This window comes from Ascidiella aspersa, chromosome 4 (genome assembly GCF_963924565.1).
Source record: "Ascidiella aspersa chromosome 4, kaAscAspe10.2, whole genome shotgun sequence".
NCBI lineage: Eukaryota > Metazoa > Chordata > Ascidiacea > Phlebobranchia > Ascidiidae > Ascidiella > Ascidiella aspersa.
This window is the reverse complement of record NC_139450.1, coordinates 21,730,031-21,747,849: the sequence shown is the minus strand read 5'-3', so window position 1 is coordinate 21,747,849 and position 17,819 is coordinate 21,730,031. Positions and strand designations below refer to the sequence as shown.

The 17,819-nt window shown below is 34.1% G+C and overlaps 1 protein-coding gene across 2 annotated transcripts; it reads right to left on the bottom strand.

Moving 5' to 3' along the window:
- Positions 1-413: 413 nt before the first annotated feature.
- Positions 414-16,411, bottom strand: LOC146148653 (L-gulonolactone oxidase-like). 2 transcript variants are annotated; one of them, XM_083387044.1, is made up of 10 exons: positions 16,232-16,411; positions 8,155-8,284; positions 7,908-8,090; positions 7,746-7,846; positions 7,558-7,681; positions 5,709-5,885; positions 5,283-5,434; positions 2,520-2,620; positions 2,057-2,156; positions 414-1,127 (listed from the first exon to the last, which is right to left on the bottom strand). In XM_083387044.1, the coding sequence occupies exons 1-10, from the start codon at positions 16,367-16,369 to the stop codon at positions 1,008-1,010; spliced, it is 1,326 nt and encodes a 441-aa protein (XP_083243170.1). In that variant the 5' UTR covers positions 16,370-16,411; the 3' UTR covers positions 414-1,007. The 2 variants fall into 2 exon arrangements, 1 of the variants encoding a protein (XP_083243170.1); XR_014494782.1 differs by having other exon boundaries at positions 1,084-1,127; positions 2,057-2,205.
- Between the last annotated feature and the right edge of the window lie 1,408 nt (positions 16,412-17,819).

The window sequence follows — 17,819 nt, the reverse complement described above, 5'->3', positions numbered from 1 at the left end:
AGATAACAGCTTTGATTATAAAAGACCATGCGCTTTCGCGCCTTCCCTGTGTCATTTCATTTCAGACCAGGGGTGAAAGACAAGTAAAATAATTGTCTTACTGGAACAGATGAAAAATGTCAGAGATGACGTCATAAAGTTACGTCATAACAGGATGTCTAAAATACGTAACCTAGAACACCATTTCTTCAAAAATTACATTTTTGTAGCGCTCTAGTTTGATTAAATTGCATTGCACCGGTACTTTTAGTCTGGAATTGCAATTGTCGTAGGTTTTTCCCAATGCTGCGACCTCGGTTGGCTGACGCTACTGACAGCGCATTCGCGATGCGTTTTAAAGCTATGACCATCTTGGTTATGCGTGAGACAAAAGAACACAGGCGTCCAAAGCGGCAGGAGTTTTGTTGTTTTAAGTTTATTGGGTCAATCGCTTAGTACTTATATAATAATAAAAAACGATTAATCTAGATTTGCACCATCGATTTATCATTGAATCATGGCCTATAATATCAATTTGTGGCAACAGGAAGAAAAAGTTGTTTTTGTGCAACATTCTGGGAAGGCTCCGGTATTATATACATAAAAGTTTTAACAGGACAGCGGAACGTCAAACTGCAAAATTCGTTTTACTGCTGTACATTACAAAAAAACACTTTTTTATGGGACAAACATCTATATTTAACGAGGTCTTAAACAGCAATCGCATTAAGCCATAAAATGAAGAGCATTTTCTTAGTTATGCCAGTTTGAGAAAAGTTTTAAACAATTTAAACATTTATAGTGCACTACACAGTATAAAACCACTTCAAAATTCAAATTATTACGTCAAAATTACAATTTTTTTTAACATTATTTTGATTTTTTTTGTATTATTAAAAACGTAATAGAATAATTGTGTAGCATGGTGGAATAGAAGAAAAACAAGAAAAATAGAAACTCCATTATATCAAACGGTTTTCTAGACCTATCTATTCATTCTTGGTCACACCTAACTTATTATTCATGGTTTATTGCATAATCCTTTGCCAATATTCGTTAATAAACAAGCCTTCTGGGTCTAGGTCCTTTTGTATTTCCATAAAACGATCAAACTGTGGGTACATCTTGCGCAAGTTGGCAGCTTTCATCTAAAAAATAAAATCTTTAGAAAAGATAAAAATCTTGGTTTATTATTTTTTTTATATTTAAGATTAAATGCCACAGAAACATGCAAATATTGTGTAAAGTTCAAATTTATGAACAATATAGTATTTGAGTAACTCTTTCATGAAAATCTTAACTTTTCTTGATTTTGAACGTAAATGTTAAAAAAAGCTAGTGGTTAGGTAAAGTGTTGTGTAGGAGTGATTCTGGCCATTTAGGTCTTATTTTGATTTAGACGGTATTGCGACTCTTAGGCATTATTTCTATTTTGGTTTATTCCGAACTGCGTTTTACTCCGACGTTGATGTTGTTCTTATTTCGGTCTTATGGCTGGGAGTTCCTTTATAGCTATATAAATAACTATGTTGTCTTGGTTTTGGGTATTTTGGGTCTGTCGTTTGTTGGCAAAAACATGCAATAGCGAAACACAAGTTTATTTCGTACACATATATGCTGTAAAAAAATGAAGGCGCTCATTTCAACATTATTAACCAGAGATAACGTTTGCAAAGTGGTTCCAACGACTCCGAAAATGCGACCGCTTGCCCGCCTTTATTCTACGATTAATTTCAAAATAAAGAATCCAAATACTTTTCCTGTATCAATAACTTTTTGCATTTTAGCCTAAAGAAATGGTTTCGTGACTAATGTACAGTGTACACTGCACATGTTGTTCTTTACCTTGTAAAAGCTTTTTATTACCTATCGAGGAAATAAATTTATTCCAACTGCAATACTACACATCCCGGGACAATTCAAGAAATATATATATATATATATATTGCAACAACGTTATCACACTAGTCACTGAAATACAGTTATATTAAATCTTTTTTTTTTACAATTAGGCCCCCGAAACCACTGGCATTGACGACATGTGAATAGCAAAATAATGTTAAAAAATATTTCTCACTTTATGTGCTTTGGCCCAATGGGGTTTTCCACCAAGATCCAACGCAAGATTTTCAAAAAAATTCCACCACTTTGAATGAGGCACGTCTCTACCATAAGGCCTAGAAAATTGGTTTCAGATATGAAAAAGCCTGACAACCGGCTGGACAACTAATAAAAAATAAAAATTGCTAAATGTAACAGGATAGAACACCTTATGTAATCAGATGCCTTTTTACTATGTAAAGGATGACAAATAGCTTCAAATAAATCACTTACATAAAACTGAAACTTAAATAAAATAAAACAGGAATCACAAAAAATAGGTGACATGTTTTTAATAGTTTTATTGTTTCGGGTCTCGTTGCTTAAGTAGTCATACATTAACTGGCCAAGGGAAGGTGATAACAGTCTGCAGTTTATCAAACAAAAATAACTTCATACCAACAGGTGGAAAGCAAATATAAATAAATAATAAAACAGACCTATATGATATGATACCAATGTAAGTGACATCTTCAATTCCAGAGGGAGAAAGCATTATGTCGTCCTTCTTAACAAATCGAACTTCCACAGGAAAATGAGCCTACAACCAGAGGACATAAATTTTATTTTATACATAAATGTTATTTTTAATGGGTCAATGTTCTACCATCTGTATTTTAGTGAAATTAACAGCATCGTTCAGGCTAAAATTAAACTAAGCGGTGATAATCTAGTATGGCGTGTTTATTACTCCATGATAGATTCCTAGACACCTGTATGTGCCTTTTGTTAAGAACCTTAGGTACATTTTCCAGTGTTATGTCTGATATTTCGTTTTTCTTGTTAGGTGAGCAAAGAAAAATAGGACAAGCTCAATTTGGGCAAACAAAAAACTGAAATTTCACCTAGTCCGAGGAAAGCTAACAATTGCAGCTACAACAGAGTGATATTATCTTTGAATATATTCCATATAACTAGGGCAATTATTTTTTGACCTACAAATAAAAATAAAAATTTTGATCTAGAAATAATTTTTTAAATTTACCTTAAATTTTAACCTCAAGGTAAGCATTAGTTAAAACAAGGCATTGTTGTATTGAAGTACGGCATTGTTTTCTTGGTGACATTTGTCACTTGATTTATATTTTTACTGAATATAGGTGGAATACAAATCAGGTATTTTTCAGGTTTATAAATGCTTAGTAGATATTTTTGGCATATCAAAAAGACAAAAAACTATAAAAATGCAAAAGAAAAATGAGATGCTCATTATTTTATAAAATTGTTCAAAAAAACAGTTTATTTTTTTCATCCCTTAAAAGACACAGCAGATATTGTACAAAATAACAATTTTTGTTGTTTTTCGTAATAGATTTTCATGCATTTTGTGTTTAATTTTCACTTGACTTTTAACTTTTTTTGCCAAGGCATAAAATAATTGCCCTACTTATAACGTACTCGGGCAGTTCAAATAGTTGCAAGTAAAATATTATATTATTTACAAGACAAATTACTTTTATCAACAATGCATATTTGAAACTGCAATGGAAATTGTTCCTTCATGCATGATTGCCCAGGGGGTCACCAAACTATGACAGGGTATCAGAAAGTATTGGTGCAATAAAATCTAAAATTAAATTGTGGATTTACCAAATGAAAAGTAAAAAGTTGGCTGCTTTTCTAGCATTCAATTTATTAATTCAGAAGCAAAATAGTTTAGCGTGGACTTGGCGAATCTTTTCTTGGAACACCTCAAAACAATTGTTTCTAAACTGGATCAATAAATTCCCGTTCATAATTACAGTAAGAAATTTAACTGGTTGCAAAATCCATTTGAAGTATCTGTGCTAGAAGTTCAGTCAGAAATAGACTGCATTGCTGAATAGCTGGTTGAACTGCAAACTGTACAGATGTGGAGAGAAAAGTTGTTTGAACTTAATCCTCTGCAAATGTTAAGTGGGTGGAGCCCAACCTCTCCAATCTCTGCTAGCAAGCAGCAACCCTTTTTCAAAAGCGTAGTTGTGCGAAGCTTGTGTTTCAACATTAAAAAACTACCTAACCAACTTTAACCAGAAGACGATGCCAGATATGCAATGGCAAAAAGAGACCCGACTTTGACAAACTGATGAAAAGTTCAGAAACAAGGTTCCTATTAAGTTTTTCAGTGCACATTGGCTTAGTGATGAACTAACTGCTATGGTGCAGAACTAAAAAAATTAAAGGTATTTAAGTTTGTTAATATTTATGCTAATTAAAAACCAGTCCACAGGCAAAAAAGGTTGACAACCACAGGGCTACATTATACAAACCCTATTACATTTGGATATACTTATCATGCTGTTAAACAAAAAATTCTGCAGATATTTTTCTCTATGACACTTGGGTTGTTAAGTTATGTTACTTATCTGACATTTTTTTAAAATTGAATGAATTGCACTATCTCTTCAGGCAAAAATCATTTATATTTTTCAAGATTGAAGCAATCAATAGTTTGAAAAACTGATTATTTCATTACAATTCATGCTGTGCGTCAGCAGTGTATGCTGAGTATTCAATGAAAGTCAGCATTTTCTCAGTAGCATGCCTAACAACATTAGCCAGTCAAAAACTGGAAGACTCAATGATGAAACCTTCCTGAACTTGAAAAGACAAATCAAGAAAAGCAAAATTACAAATTTAATTAAACAACATTTAAACAAATGTGTTTCTCCTACTTATGACATGTAGGCATCTTTTGGGCTAGATCAAATGAAATGCTGCATAAACAACACACCAGAGTAATTGCAAAGTTAACAACAGGCTGTCAGCAATTTATTACAAATTTGTTTCAGTAGGATTTCTATGGACGAGGTACTAAATTTCACTCATATACTATTTCATCACAATCACTTCTGACCCAGTACCACAGGAACACCTTAAAATCTCACACATTTATCATTTCTCTGGTTTAACATTGTTTTCATGAAGTCATTACAAACTTTCATTTAAAAAAAGAACACTGCAAGCATAAATTCTAATAGTCTTGATGAATAAAGTACCCCAAAATCAATTGATGTTATGTTGTTTTCATTTTATATGTTTCTTAAATGACACGGTTCTTGTTCTGATTTAAATTACTTGCAGATACATAGGGATACACAGAACGTTTAATCCATTGTGTGAGTTGGGTGACATTGGCAGCCTGTAGTTAAACTTAGCTAATAACAGAAATAGAAATAACAGGAGTATATAATGATAAACCATAACATACACAACCCATTTACCTTAACTTTCGGGTTAGAACTTAACCAATTCCTCATTTTTAACAACATTTTTGTAGTTTGTTTAAATGGAATCGCCCATTCGGTGACATGTTGCTTAAAGAGACAATCTATGTTAAAAATTTGATCACTTCTTCCTATGCATTCATATGAACCTAAAACAAAAAAATTATGCAAGAAATACAGAGATGAATATACTGTTGCTGCAAGGCATTATATTAATTATAAAGACGGTTCTTCCGACAATTATTTATTCTGTACCGACGTTTCAAACAGGGCATATGCTCCTCAGGGCGTCGGTACAGTATAAATAATTGTCGGAAGAACCCTCTTTATAAATACAGAGATGCAGAAACAAATATAAACATACCACCACCTGCCAATGCTAACATAAAGCAAAACTCAATGAATTTTGTTATTTTTATTTACCTTCGTAAACAAGTTTAAAAAAAACTTTATTTATAACTGGCACCAAAAACGGAACAAATATTGAAATCCAAAGACAGAATTCAAGGAAGTAATACCCAATTAATTTTGACCAAAACCAGCTGTTTCCATCAAAGTAATCCTTATTGGTTCGATCAGCCATAAAGGTAACAACATTATCTACAAAAAAGCAAAAAAAAGTTAGTTCTTATAGTATTTGTGATTATACAAGCAAGTATCAAAATTCTTAATCAAGATGATGCTGATTTACTTGACCGATTTGGCTTTAATATTTATTATTAGTCTACATTATAGATCCATACAAGTGAATCAAGCATCTACAATACATCAATTGCAGGTTATAAAAACGCTTATATAATTAAAAATATAAATTTAAACGGTTCATATTTCATTAGGAAAATATAACGCTTTAAATATTAGTATCAATAGCGGTGGTTGTTAATTTTTTTAGCCTGTGGCACAGTAAAATATTAACAAATATTTATGGTACACTTTAAACTTATAAATAGGGATGTTCAAAGTAGAATATAGAAGCCTTGGATTCGAATCCAATTCTGCCGTTTATTTCGGGTAATTGGAACCGATATAATTTAATGTTTTACCGCCGATTGTTGCGCCTAATTGCACAAACGGGTGTGGTAAGTTGTCCTGTCGCTGCGGCGACCAATTACCGCGTCTCGCAATAACATTCGTCTAATAATTTAGTGTCAATCAAGCATTATTAGGCGAGCGACTAACGTGTAATGTCTGGTGTGGAGTTTGAAATTTCCCTATATGCGTTAAGTTGCAAAAGTAATATTACGTGGTAAAACGTGCTGGCTGTCCACAAAATGCGCTATAGGGTTACTTAAGATCAACTTTAGGCCAATATTCAGCGAGGTTATGCAGTTATGCACAGCGTAACTGTCAAGAATTGTTTATGTCAATAGCAACTTTGTATTCTTTGCAGTACATTATTTGACTGCATAACAGATCATGTTTATCAAAAAAAAAAGCACTAAGACCCAACAATGTTTTAAAAATCAGGACCGAATTGCTTAAGACTTCTGTGTGCAGTGTTTCATTGTACTTACTATTGGCAAAAATATAAGTTTTGGCAACAACCTGGACAGTTGACATATTACAGTTTACAGAACTGCTTTAAATGACAGTTGTTAAGAATGTTAAACATATGGGAGATTTTTTTATTATAATATACACATGTTAGCAAATTGTTTGGGTGATTTATTGCTGTGATTGTGAGCCTTCCTCAAACAAAATCAAGGTTAAATAATTTAATAAAAATATACTAGGTTCGCTATTCTGGATTCGTTATTCTAGATTTGAAACCTATTATTCTAGAATACCTTGGGGTTCTACTTTGAACATCCCTACTTATAAAAAAAAAACAATTTTATAACTTGACAATCAGCCTTACATGGCAAGTCATTATAGGTAAATTAGGTTTGGGATTTTTCACTTGCCGCTCGCCAGTGCGAGTGCAAATTTTTTCGGGCAAGGTTGGCAACAAGTACTACACTTTTATAATTCGGTATAAAATTAAGGCTGATTATATGAAATCTGTGGTAATGTTGGTGAGAACAACTTTTAGTTCAATATCAACAATGTAAATCAGTGGTTTCCAACCTGGGGGCACAAGTGGTTATCTGGTCTTTATTTGTTAAAGAAAATTATCCAAAAAAAAAACATATAAACTAAAAACTTGCCAGTAAAAAAAGAAAACCCACCAAGATAATTAAGTTTTTGTTGTGACTAATCAAAAGTCACAGAAATGCACTCAAACAGCCCAAATTTAATAAGAATAGTTACAATATGAACAACTTTGAAATACCTGTGTGCGGAAACCACAAAAAACGAAAATGTTGTGAACTTGAAGAATAACTGTTCAAATTTTTCAATGTTTCCTCAAGTTTACCAGATTGACGCCTCATATGTAAGGAAAAAGAAGATTCACACTAAAAGAGTATGTTTAAATATTTGATAGTTAATTTTCCAATTTTTTAAGTATTAGATTGTTACCTGAATTTTAGCACTTAAAATTATGCCAAGAACTCCAATGTGACAACGAATAGCTTGGAATAATTCACAGTTTTCATGTTGTGAGCAAGTTATTATGCACCCTAAGAGTATAAAATAAAGAAATCAAACAAAAATACTTAAACATGTTAATATAGTACCTACCATCAGGTTTCATAAATGTAATTTCTAAAATACATGAAGCAAATGATCCGAATGTACGGCCAGTGCCATGTGAACCAGTACCAATAATTCCCCCAATGGTTTGATCACAAACAGAACCTTGATTGATTAAAGACAGGCCATTTATAGGTAACACCCGTTGATTCAGTTCACGAATTGTAACACCTAGTAAAAATTAAACAATAAATACGATATAAAACAGACCAGAATTATTCTATATTATATTTACCCGACTCTACACTTATAATATATTTTTTTGAATCAATGTCTAAAACTTTATTGAAATATTTCATAGATATCATGTAGTCATTTGTACATGCTACATCAGAAGGAGATAAGCCACCACCAACAACTTTTACCTACAAAACACAAAGTAATTCTGTAAAAACACAATAATAAGCTTATTTATGTAACAAAGTTGCCTAAGTATCTTTTCTAGGGTCTGTGTTTTTTTTACATTAAACTTTATCTTTTTCAATAATGGTATAATCAGATTTGTCATTTCACCATATACGCTCATGAGAAAGTTTGGGCTCATACTACAACTTTTAATAATAATATAAACTTCAGAAAATGTGGTGGGCCCAAGGGTTTGGGGTGTATTTTTTTGAAGGGGGTTTAAAAAAACAATTTTAAAAATTTTGAAAAACGTAAAACAAATAATATAATATAAGGCCCTGAAAACTAACCCCTAACAAAATATACGACAACCGCACAGAGGCGTAGCGAGGGTATTTTGCGCCCGGGGACAAACTATAACTTTGGCGCCCCCTCCTCTATGTTTCATCATATTTTCTATTAAATTAACATAATATACCCTACTTCATACGGAAAACAATTCAAATTTTAGTAGAACAATGTAGGTATTTAAAGAAAAAGCGTTATACAAACTACAGCATATGACTCACTCAGTCACTGTCAAACATGAAATGATTTACATAGTCTACAATAGATAGATTTATTGTTCTAGATTTCACTGTCGCAAACTGGTCAATCACGTCATCGAAATCTGTTGTTTCCAATATTTATCTTTCAACGCTAAGAATAGCAAGATCACTGAGAAAATCCCGTCCCATTAATGCACGCAGATACGACGAAATAAGTTTTAATTTGCTGAACGACCGCTCACAACTTGCAATTGAAACTGCTATTGTTAACAGAATTTGTTGTAAAATTTGCAGATTGGGAAATCCGTCATCCCCATAAAACCAATAAACTCTAAAGGACTCCAAAAGGAGTTTCTGGTAGAATTTCAGTTTGATTACCAATAAGCATTCGGCAATCACCAATTTCAATGAAAAGTTCGTTGCTATTGTTGTCCGTGTCGTAGAAATTTGCAAAATCTGCACAATTTCGACGCATACTGCATCCTCGTCTGTGTCAGATAGAAGAGTCTTAACGTCAAGCAAAAATCCAAATTTATTGTTTAGGTATTTTAGTCGTAAAAACGTGTTGACATCTCATGTTGAAGCCAATCAAATAGATTCTTTAAAACGCGCACAATTTCTTCTTCTGATAAAAGTCCTACATCTTTTGCTTTTTCTCCAGGCATTCTCTTACGTCGCCTGTTTCTTCTGTTGAGATAAATACACCAGATCAAGCATTTTGTTTGGGTCTGTTTTACAGCAGCTCGGCTCAAACCATCACAAAACGAGTCTTGGCTTTTGGAGCAGATTTGTCTATTGCAGTTTTACGTATTTTTATTAAAATTGTCGACTATTTTCCATCAAGGATTGTTTTTTGTCAGCGAAGTGCATCGAAGTAACAAACAAAAATATATAATACTTTGTGTTTTTCTATGGTGAAGAATTAACAGTATTTGTGCCTATAAAAGGGTGCCAAGCAATTCTTAAGGGGGGCGCGAGCTCTAATTCATGTTTAACTTTATGTAGTGGTTTTAATGGTTTAGTTTGGTGTTCATTCTATTTTTTTTATGATATACTGTACAATAAAATTACACGTGTAGATGACTGAAGACATTGTTCATGGATTTGCGATTTGCGAGCTTCGCTACTAAATAATTTTTAATAGTTTTTCAGTTGCTGGACTATGATTGCTACATTTTACGACCAATTACGACTATGTTTAGTCGGAACAATGGTATAGTTGTAAGTTGCGCATTTGAGTTGGGCACCACTGCTACGCCTGTACAAACTCTGTTTTTGTACAACTTTACGATTAAAACTTAAAAATGGTCTCTTTTATTTACTTGTTTTTTTTCTTGTTTTGTTGACAATTGTTTTTAGCACAAAGTCTGTGTGAGTACCTTTGCATGTTTTGCGAAGATATAACGTGCATAGAAGATATAATGGTCCTATGCAAATTATAGTTTGGCTAACTTATAGATAAACGATAAATGTTATGCCCCTTTCCAACTATTTTATATATGATAACAGGCTAAAAACATGCACGGAGACACGAGTTTTTAGCTAATTCAACCAAATAAACTGACAGTTTATTTGGTTGAAACTGAATATTTTTCGCTACGCGCGACCAACGATACACTTTACTATTTTTTATGTTGTCTAACTAATATGTAATTCAAACATACCCAATTGGTTGTTGTTGTAGGGGGGCGCAAAGCGTAGACAATTACCAAGGGGGCGCGGTTTAATAAAGGTTAAAAAACACTGAGTTAGACGAAACCAGCTGCACGCAGAATCAGTATCTTGGCTGCTGTGAATGGCTGGCAACAGCATCAGTAAGGGTGGCGTATCAGATGACATCTGCCACAGCCGCTGGAGCGATCTTGCTTATGATCGTTTTTTGCTTGTTGTGAAAATTTTGTAAGCCTCATTTTGGCGCCCCTGTACCTTGGCGCCCGGGGACATATGTACCCCCCTAGCTACGCCTCTGCACCCCATAAAACGATGCAGGAATCATTTTGAAAATATTAAAACAGAAATTACTCACAATATAATTACCTACGATCTATCACACAAGCAAATAGTTGCGCTTTACTCTATAAGTTGCTTTAAATTATGCGACCCACCGGTGAGTCAAATCGCACTGGCTACAATATAGTTTGTGTTGAATGCGATTTGACCCACCGGTGTACAAAAGATTAAACTGTCTGAAAGAACTCCTTAAAGCGTAGAAAACATGTCGACGAAATTTGGTGAGAAACCTCTGGCGGCAGCTAGCGGTACAGAAAGTTAAAGGTAATCGCAACAAAAGAAAACAACGAAAATTTGGTATCGCAGGGAACGTGTTAACTTTTTTTTGAAAATTTATGTTTCCTGCATGATTTCCCAATGTCACAAAAAATATGTTTGGTGAAAACAAAATTGAAACTGGATTGCATCTAAGGGGTCAGCCCCCAAAGTTTTTTCACAACATCTGGGTCCCACTGTTTTTCTCGATTGTCAACTAAAGATGCATTATAAACAAGTTTTCGGTAGTTGGTATAATCTGCTAAGACGGAAAAGAGTTTCCTTCAGGTTTGTCATTTATTTGTAACAGCGTTGTTATGCCTTCACCGCTTAGTTCAAGGCTTTTCTACTATCAAATCTTATAACAGTTGTCAACCGTATTGACTATAAATGATTCTAAAGGTAATGAACTACTTGGTCACACTTTTGACAAACAACAACAAAAGCTGTTGGATTGCAAAACTGCTGCTGGCTTTTGTAGCGACTGTGCAATGTCAGAACAAAAAAATAATTGCTATGTCAGTATAGAATTCTGGTATGTACCGTACTGTGGAGTTATCTTAAAATGATCAAATTCAGATTTTTTTACAGCGTTGGCTGTTCTTAGTTTCTAGACAGTTTACAATTTTAACATTATAAGCTTTCCAAGTTTGGTCTAATATTTTACATAAGGTGTAATTATGTGTATTTTTCTAGAAATTTTCTAATTAATAATCAATGAAAAAAAAATAACTAAAAAAACCTAGGTTTTTATCTGGTGCTAGCTATATTCTAGTTGGTTGTTCCAAACCATCTATTAGTTATGCAGTGCATTCTATATTTAAAAGAAGTTTCCTGTTCAACGTCAAACTCATATCGCAAACTGTAGATCAATTGATTATGTTTTGGAAGTTGGCAGGTAACAAAACAATAACAAAGACCAATGCAACTATGAAGCTCAAAAAATCTTGGGATGCTTGGTTTTCACTGAAAGCTAGCCAAAAAAGATAAAATGACCTAGGTGAAAAGAGAAGTAAATTTAAGAACACCTGGGTTAAATTGTAGGATATTGGTGCACCAAATTGTTTTGATACAATCTGACCGTTTTTGTCAAGTATGAAAAAAGAAGACGACATTGTCTTTTATCATGACCAACAACTGCACAGATTCGGAACCATGAGTGGAAATAAAGTTCTTCGTGCTGAAGTACAACATTGTGCAATTGATGTGCAAAGCGTGAGCGAGTTTTGTAAAGACTGGCAAAAGAGAAAGACAGCAATTCTGATAAAACGCTTTTATTTTCTACAAAAAATGAAACAGAGAGGGCTGGAAGGTTGTCAAGTGGTGCTGGGACCTCTGGAATGCAATTGCAACATACATCACCTCTGAGTGAACATGTGACATTACAATTACAAAGGAATATGCTTGACAGTCCTGAAGTAATAAAAGTATTAGACAAGCTGGAAATTATAGACAACTCAGAAACAATGCTGCTGTCATCTTTCATTTAATCATGTGGAGTGGCTTAAGTGATTTTTATCTAGATCTAGATCAGTGTTTCCCAAACTTTTTTTCCCATACCGCCCCCTAAATAACTTACTGACTATCAAACGCCCCCTTGACAAACAAAAAAAAACAACAAATTAATACAAGTTAATGTTTATTTAATTCTAATCTCTAGTGTGAAGGATGAGCTGGGTGCAATTGTATAAGCTTCTTGATATCCGATTCCATTTTAGTTAGAAACAGTCGTAAATCTTCCCGTCTTACTATGTCCAGGCGGTTTCATTTTTAATCCAGAAGCATTGCGACGGCACTGAAGGCAAGCTCCATAAGTATGAGCTGGGAAATGCAAGAAAAAAAAATTTACCCAATCTCACAGTGAGGATATTTCACTTTAATTTCGCGTTGCAGCCGAAATGATTGATACGAGACACAGAATTTTGGTTTGAGCTCAAAATCATTTTGCAAGGTTATAAGTTCCTCTGCGAGAATCCCTTGCTCAGAAATATTAAAGAACGGGTCGATTATCCAGTCAGGAATTTCCAATTGTAATACATTCTGAAATCGAACTTCCATGTCTTCATGCAATTCCTGAATATGCTTGCTGTATGTCTCAACATCAACAGTAGAAACACTTTGTCGCTGATAGCAAGCTGCAAAACTGGAAGAATTCGCGTCTAGCTAAATTTCGACCATACAACACAGCTTATTTTTGAATCCACACACTGTTGATGCTACCTTGATTAGATTTACCTTGTTGCCCTGTAGAGATGAGTTCAATTAGTTAAATTTGTAAAATATATGTGACAAGTATGCGATATCATTTTTTATGAAATAATTTCTTTGGCAAGGCCGGGTCACAGCTTTCTAAGAATCCCACAACAGTACAGTATCTAACACTGTGTAAAATCTTGTAAGCCAATTCCCCTTGGGAGAGCCATCTTACTTCCGTGTGTAGAAGTAAGCGTTCAAGGGCCTCGTCGTTCTCTTTACACAATTGCTTAAACAAGCGTGTGTTAAGCGTATGAGCTTTAATTTTATTTACTGCCCTGATGGTGTGTAGAAGTAAGCGCTCAAAGGCCTTGTCATTCTCTTTACACAATTGCTTGAACAAGCGTGTGTTAAGCGTATGAGCTTTAATTTTATTTACTGCCCTGATGACAGTCTTCAATGAGAGGTTAAGACGATCACGGATATTCTTGGCCACCAAATGCTGCTGATGAATCATAGAATGAATTGTAAGCCCGTTTGGATTGGCTGCTTTTAGAAATGCCATGAAGCCACTCAATTGCACACGCTATGAAATTGGCAAGTGGAATTTTTTTTTTTCAAAATATGTTTTAACTTTTTGAAATACTGTCTCACCCTAGGTATCTGAATCCAGTGTTAAAGCGAATCCCAACTTTCATGTAAAACTCCATCATTCAAAAACAAACATACCCAAGTAGAAGAGACTCATTTCCTGGCAAAGTTGACTCATCCAGTTGTAAACTGAATTCTGTATTCCTGATGATGCTGCATGTGCTATCTTCTATATCGGTAGCCATCTTGTCTACCTGTCTCAATACAGTATTGTTACTCAGAGGAACAGATTTAATAACTGTAGAAGAGGCCTTGTGGTGCAAAACGTTGTCCAAAACTTCTTTCACTAATGGCAAGATCAATTCTTCGCCGATCGTATGCGGCTTGCCTTTTCTTGCAATCATCAAAGACAAATTGTAGGACGCAAGTAATCCATCATTACTTGTATCGTATGGAGAACGTTTTAAAATATTGTGGTAACAGTTTTCCGTTTTTTGAAATTGTCCCAGAGCATTTGAAAAAATGTTGCACTCTTGCTTACTTTATCTGGGTGAATTTTCGCTAAATGCTCGGAAAGAATGGACGGCTTCATCGCTTCATTAGAAAACAATTTAGAGCACAGCAAACACATCGGCTGTGATTCGGAATTCGGGGCTGGAATAAATCCATACTGGAGATAATAACTATACCTAGGTACTGGCTCACTAACTAAAATCTAAGAATATTGCTATTCACAATCACAGTAACTTCTTTGAAGCCTAAATACCCTTTTGCATCTGCAACATGAAAGAAAATTTTCGCACAATAGTGTTCTAATTAGTCTATTGACGTAACAATAAGAATAGTAAGACAAACAAATGTATTTAATTTTTTGATTAACCCAAAATTTACATACTATGCAACCGAAAACAGAAAAGTAAAAAAAGTAAATCGAAGCATATAACTATTATACAATCAGTGCAAATGTTTACTTTGGCAGTGTTCTTGTTACTGCCCAATTTATTATCAGCGTCCCTTAATCGCCCATTTAGTACCCAACGCCCCCTTAAGAGGTGCCCACTTTGGGAACCACTGATCTAGATCAACAACACATAGGTTAAGGCTTATGAACAGATTCAAAAATCACAAATAATTTCGCACAAAGTTTCTGCAAATCCACCAAAGCATGTTGTAATTCATTGGGATGGGAAGTTGACGCAAGATCACCTTGAAAACAATTTTGAGGCTCTTGCAATATTTGCTTCTAGACAACCTGGTTAAACCAATGGAAAGTTATTAGGTGTTCAACAATTGCAAAGTGCAACAGGTTTTTAAGCAGAAACCACACTTGAAATTATAATGTTACAGAAACTTACTAAAATGTGCGATTATTGGTGTTTGACACTACAGCAAGGTTACCTACCAACTATATAAAAGTAACGATTACACACTAAGGGCTTTGTGGCAGTAGTGTTGATTACACATGTCTTCGCTTTGCGTCTATACAAGTCATTCTCAATATTTTTGTTGTTGCGACTAACTTGGAACTTCAAGAATACAACAAGTAACTTGAACAATATAATAAGAATTGATTTGATTGATTTTTTTAATTTAAAGTATCTTAATAAATATTACTAAGATATTTTTAAGATATGTTTTTAAATATATTTCCTTTTTCTCCAAATTGTACAACTCTGTAAAATGTTGTTTATAAAGTTTTATTGAGTGCTGGAAAACTGGTCTTTGGTGGGTTGCGGTCGGGAACCACTGGTTTAAAGGTTCACTTTTGCCTGACGTTAATTGGTTGTTCCTGATTAGGTTTTTCCTTCACTCCTCGTTAAGAAAGCTATCTTGTCATCAATAAAAAAGCCACATTGACGAACAGTTTAATCTTGGCCAGTATTTACAAAAAGTGTGGTGGTTCAATTTTTCATCTACTTTAGTCGTTCTTTATAAACCACCAAGATATATTTTTTTTTTCTTTTGTTATGTCTTTTTGCTGGGCAAAATCGCTGCTAAGAAAAATTACTAAGCAAATCAGACTACTCCATGAAAACATTCTGATTGTTTATTAAAATATTTAACGCATATGACTTTTATCATGTGCAATGTATTTGATCAATTTCATCTTGTAGCTACATAGGAGTGTATAACAAGCGATTAAATAAAATAATTGACATTTAGTCTTTAAATTTAAAAAAAATTAGAAACGAATAAATAAATTACGACGTTCAGTTGGTCTGAAAACAACAATAAATTTCGGCTTAAAGCACTCATGCGAGTGGGGGTCAATTAGCACTTGCCTGGAGCAAATGGCACTTGGATTAGCAAGCTGGCGAGTGCAAAATCTCAACCCGGACATAAGTTTGAATTAAAGAATAACATACCAACCTTTTTGTTATTATGCGTAGCAAGAGTTAAAATGTTTTGCAATTCATCAATACTCTTTGGTTCAAAAAATAGTGCTGGATATGAATAATGAGTCTTCGACCAATTCGAAAAAACATAGTGAACAGTTTTTTGGCACATTTTCTCAGTTTTAAATACCTATATATTAAAAAATCAGTGTATACTTCTGCAAACAATAATTACAAAATTTAAATCATACATTCAGAATAAAAAATGTTTAAAATCAGGATAAACAGTATTGAGTAGCAAGTTTGATAAATTAGATCTCTGTTAAACACTACCTATTCATCACAGCATACATTTTGACTTCTGTCAAATGCAAGTCACAATAAAGACACCACCACAAACTGTTATTCGGTCAGTGTAAATGATGTAATTTTGTGTGATACTACTTATAATTCTGCTATTTGCAGTGCAGTTTTTTTTAGGAAAAATCTGTAAGACAATCCAGAAATACACTGTTGGCAAAAAGTAGATGTTGTGCATATTTATTACTAGAGAAAATACCACGGGTTGTCTATTAAATCTAACCCGGTGTACATATGTTAAATAGAATATTCTCAGTTAAGTTCTAACACGATTTTGCACAGGTTTAAAGTATTTGCCAGTTTAATTCAAACTGGTAAAAAACTACCTGCATTATAACATGAGGTGGGATGTAAATCAATTACAACTTCAATAAGGATGCTAATTTGTAAAATCGACTTTAACTGGGTTAAACAAATGAAACAACCCAACATTTCTGTTGACTCATTATTGCATGTTATGTAGTAACCTGTTCATGTAAATTTGTTAACTCTTGCTATCCCAATGCTTTTGAAAAATAAATGTGGAAATATACAATACATGTGGGCAGGGGAACACACAAAAAGACCTAAAAAGCAAAAATACCTAAAGCAGAATAATCTATAAAACCATAGTATTAAGACCAACAACATAATACAGCCAAATACGCAGTAATATCCCGTACAGCATAAGATCAAAATCGTCTGAATAAGACCTAAATCTGTCAGAATAAGGTCTAAATTCATCAGAATAAGGCCTAAATTCATCGGAATAAAGCCTAAATTCGTCGGAATTAGTCCTAAATTCATCGGAATAAGGCCTAAATTCATCGGAATAAAGCCTAAATTCGTCGGAATTAGTCCTAAATTCATCGGAATAAGACCTAAATTCATCGGAATAAGTCCTAAATTCATCGGAAGAAGACCTAAATGGCTATAATAACGCCAGAACCTGTGGGTAAAGGGTATGGGACGATCGGGGGCCATCTGTCTGGCATCGGACGTTTTGGTGCCAAGGTTTGGACGCCATAGTCTGACCGGCGCCGTCAGGGCGTCGCTGTTTTGGCAACGGATTTTTGGTCCTGTTTGGGGTTATTGGTGGGTAATGGGTGGGGTTAGAAAATGGGTTAGTGTTGAAATTATTAGGGAAGTTAGTGATGTACTTAGGGGTGGGGTTTGGGGTTAGTTAAAGTGTTGTTTAGGCCTGATTCTGACCATTTAGGTCTTATTCCGACGGATTTATGACTTATTCCGATTTAGACGGTAGCAATATTATTAGGTATTAG

Coding starts and splice junctions, on each gene's coding strand:
- LOC146148653 (XM_083387044.1), bottom strand. CDS start 16,369: ATGTGCCAAAAAACTGTTCACTATGTTTTTTCGAATTGGTCGAAGACT. Junction 2,157..2,519: donor ATTGGTATCATATCATATAG/GTCTGTTTTATT, acceptor CCAATTTTCTAG/GCCTTATGGTAGAGACGTGC. Junction 1,128..2,056: donor ATTGGGCCAAAGCACATAAA/GTGAGAAATATT, acceptor TTTATTTTTTAG/ATGAAAGCTGCCAACTTGCG.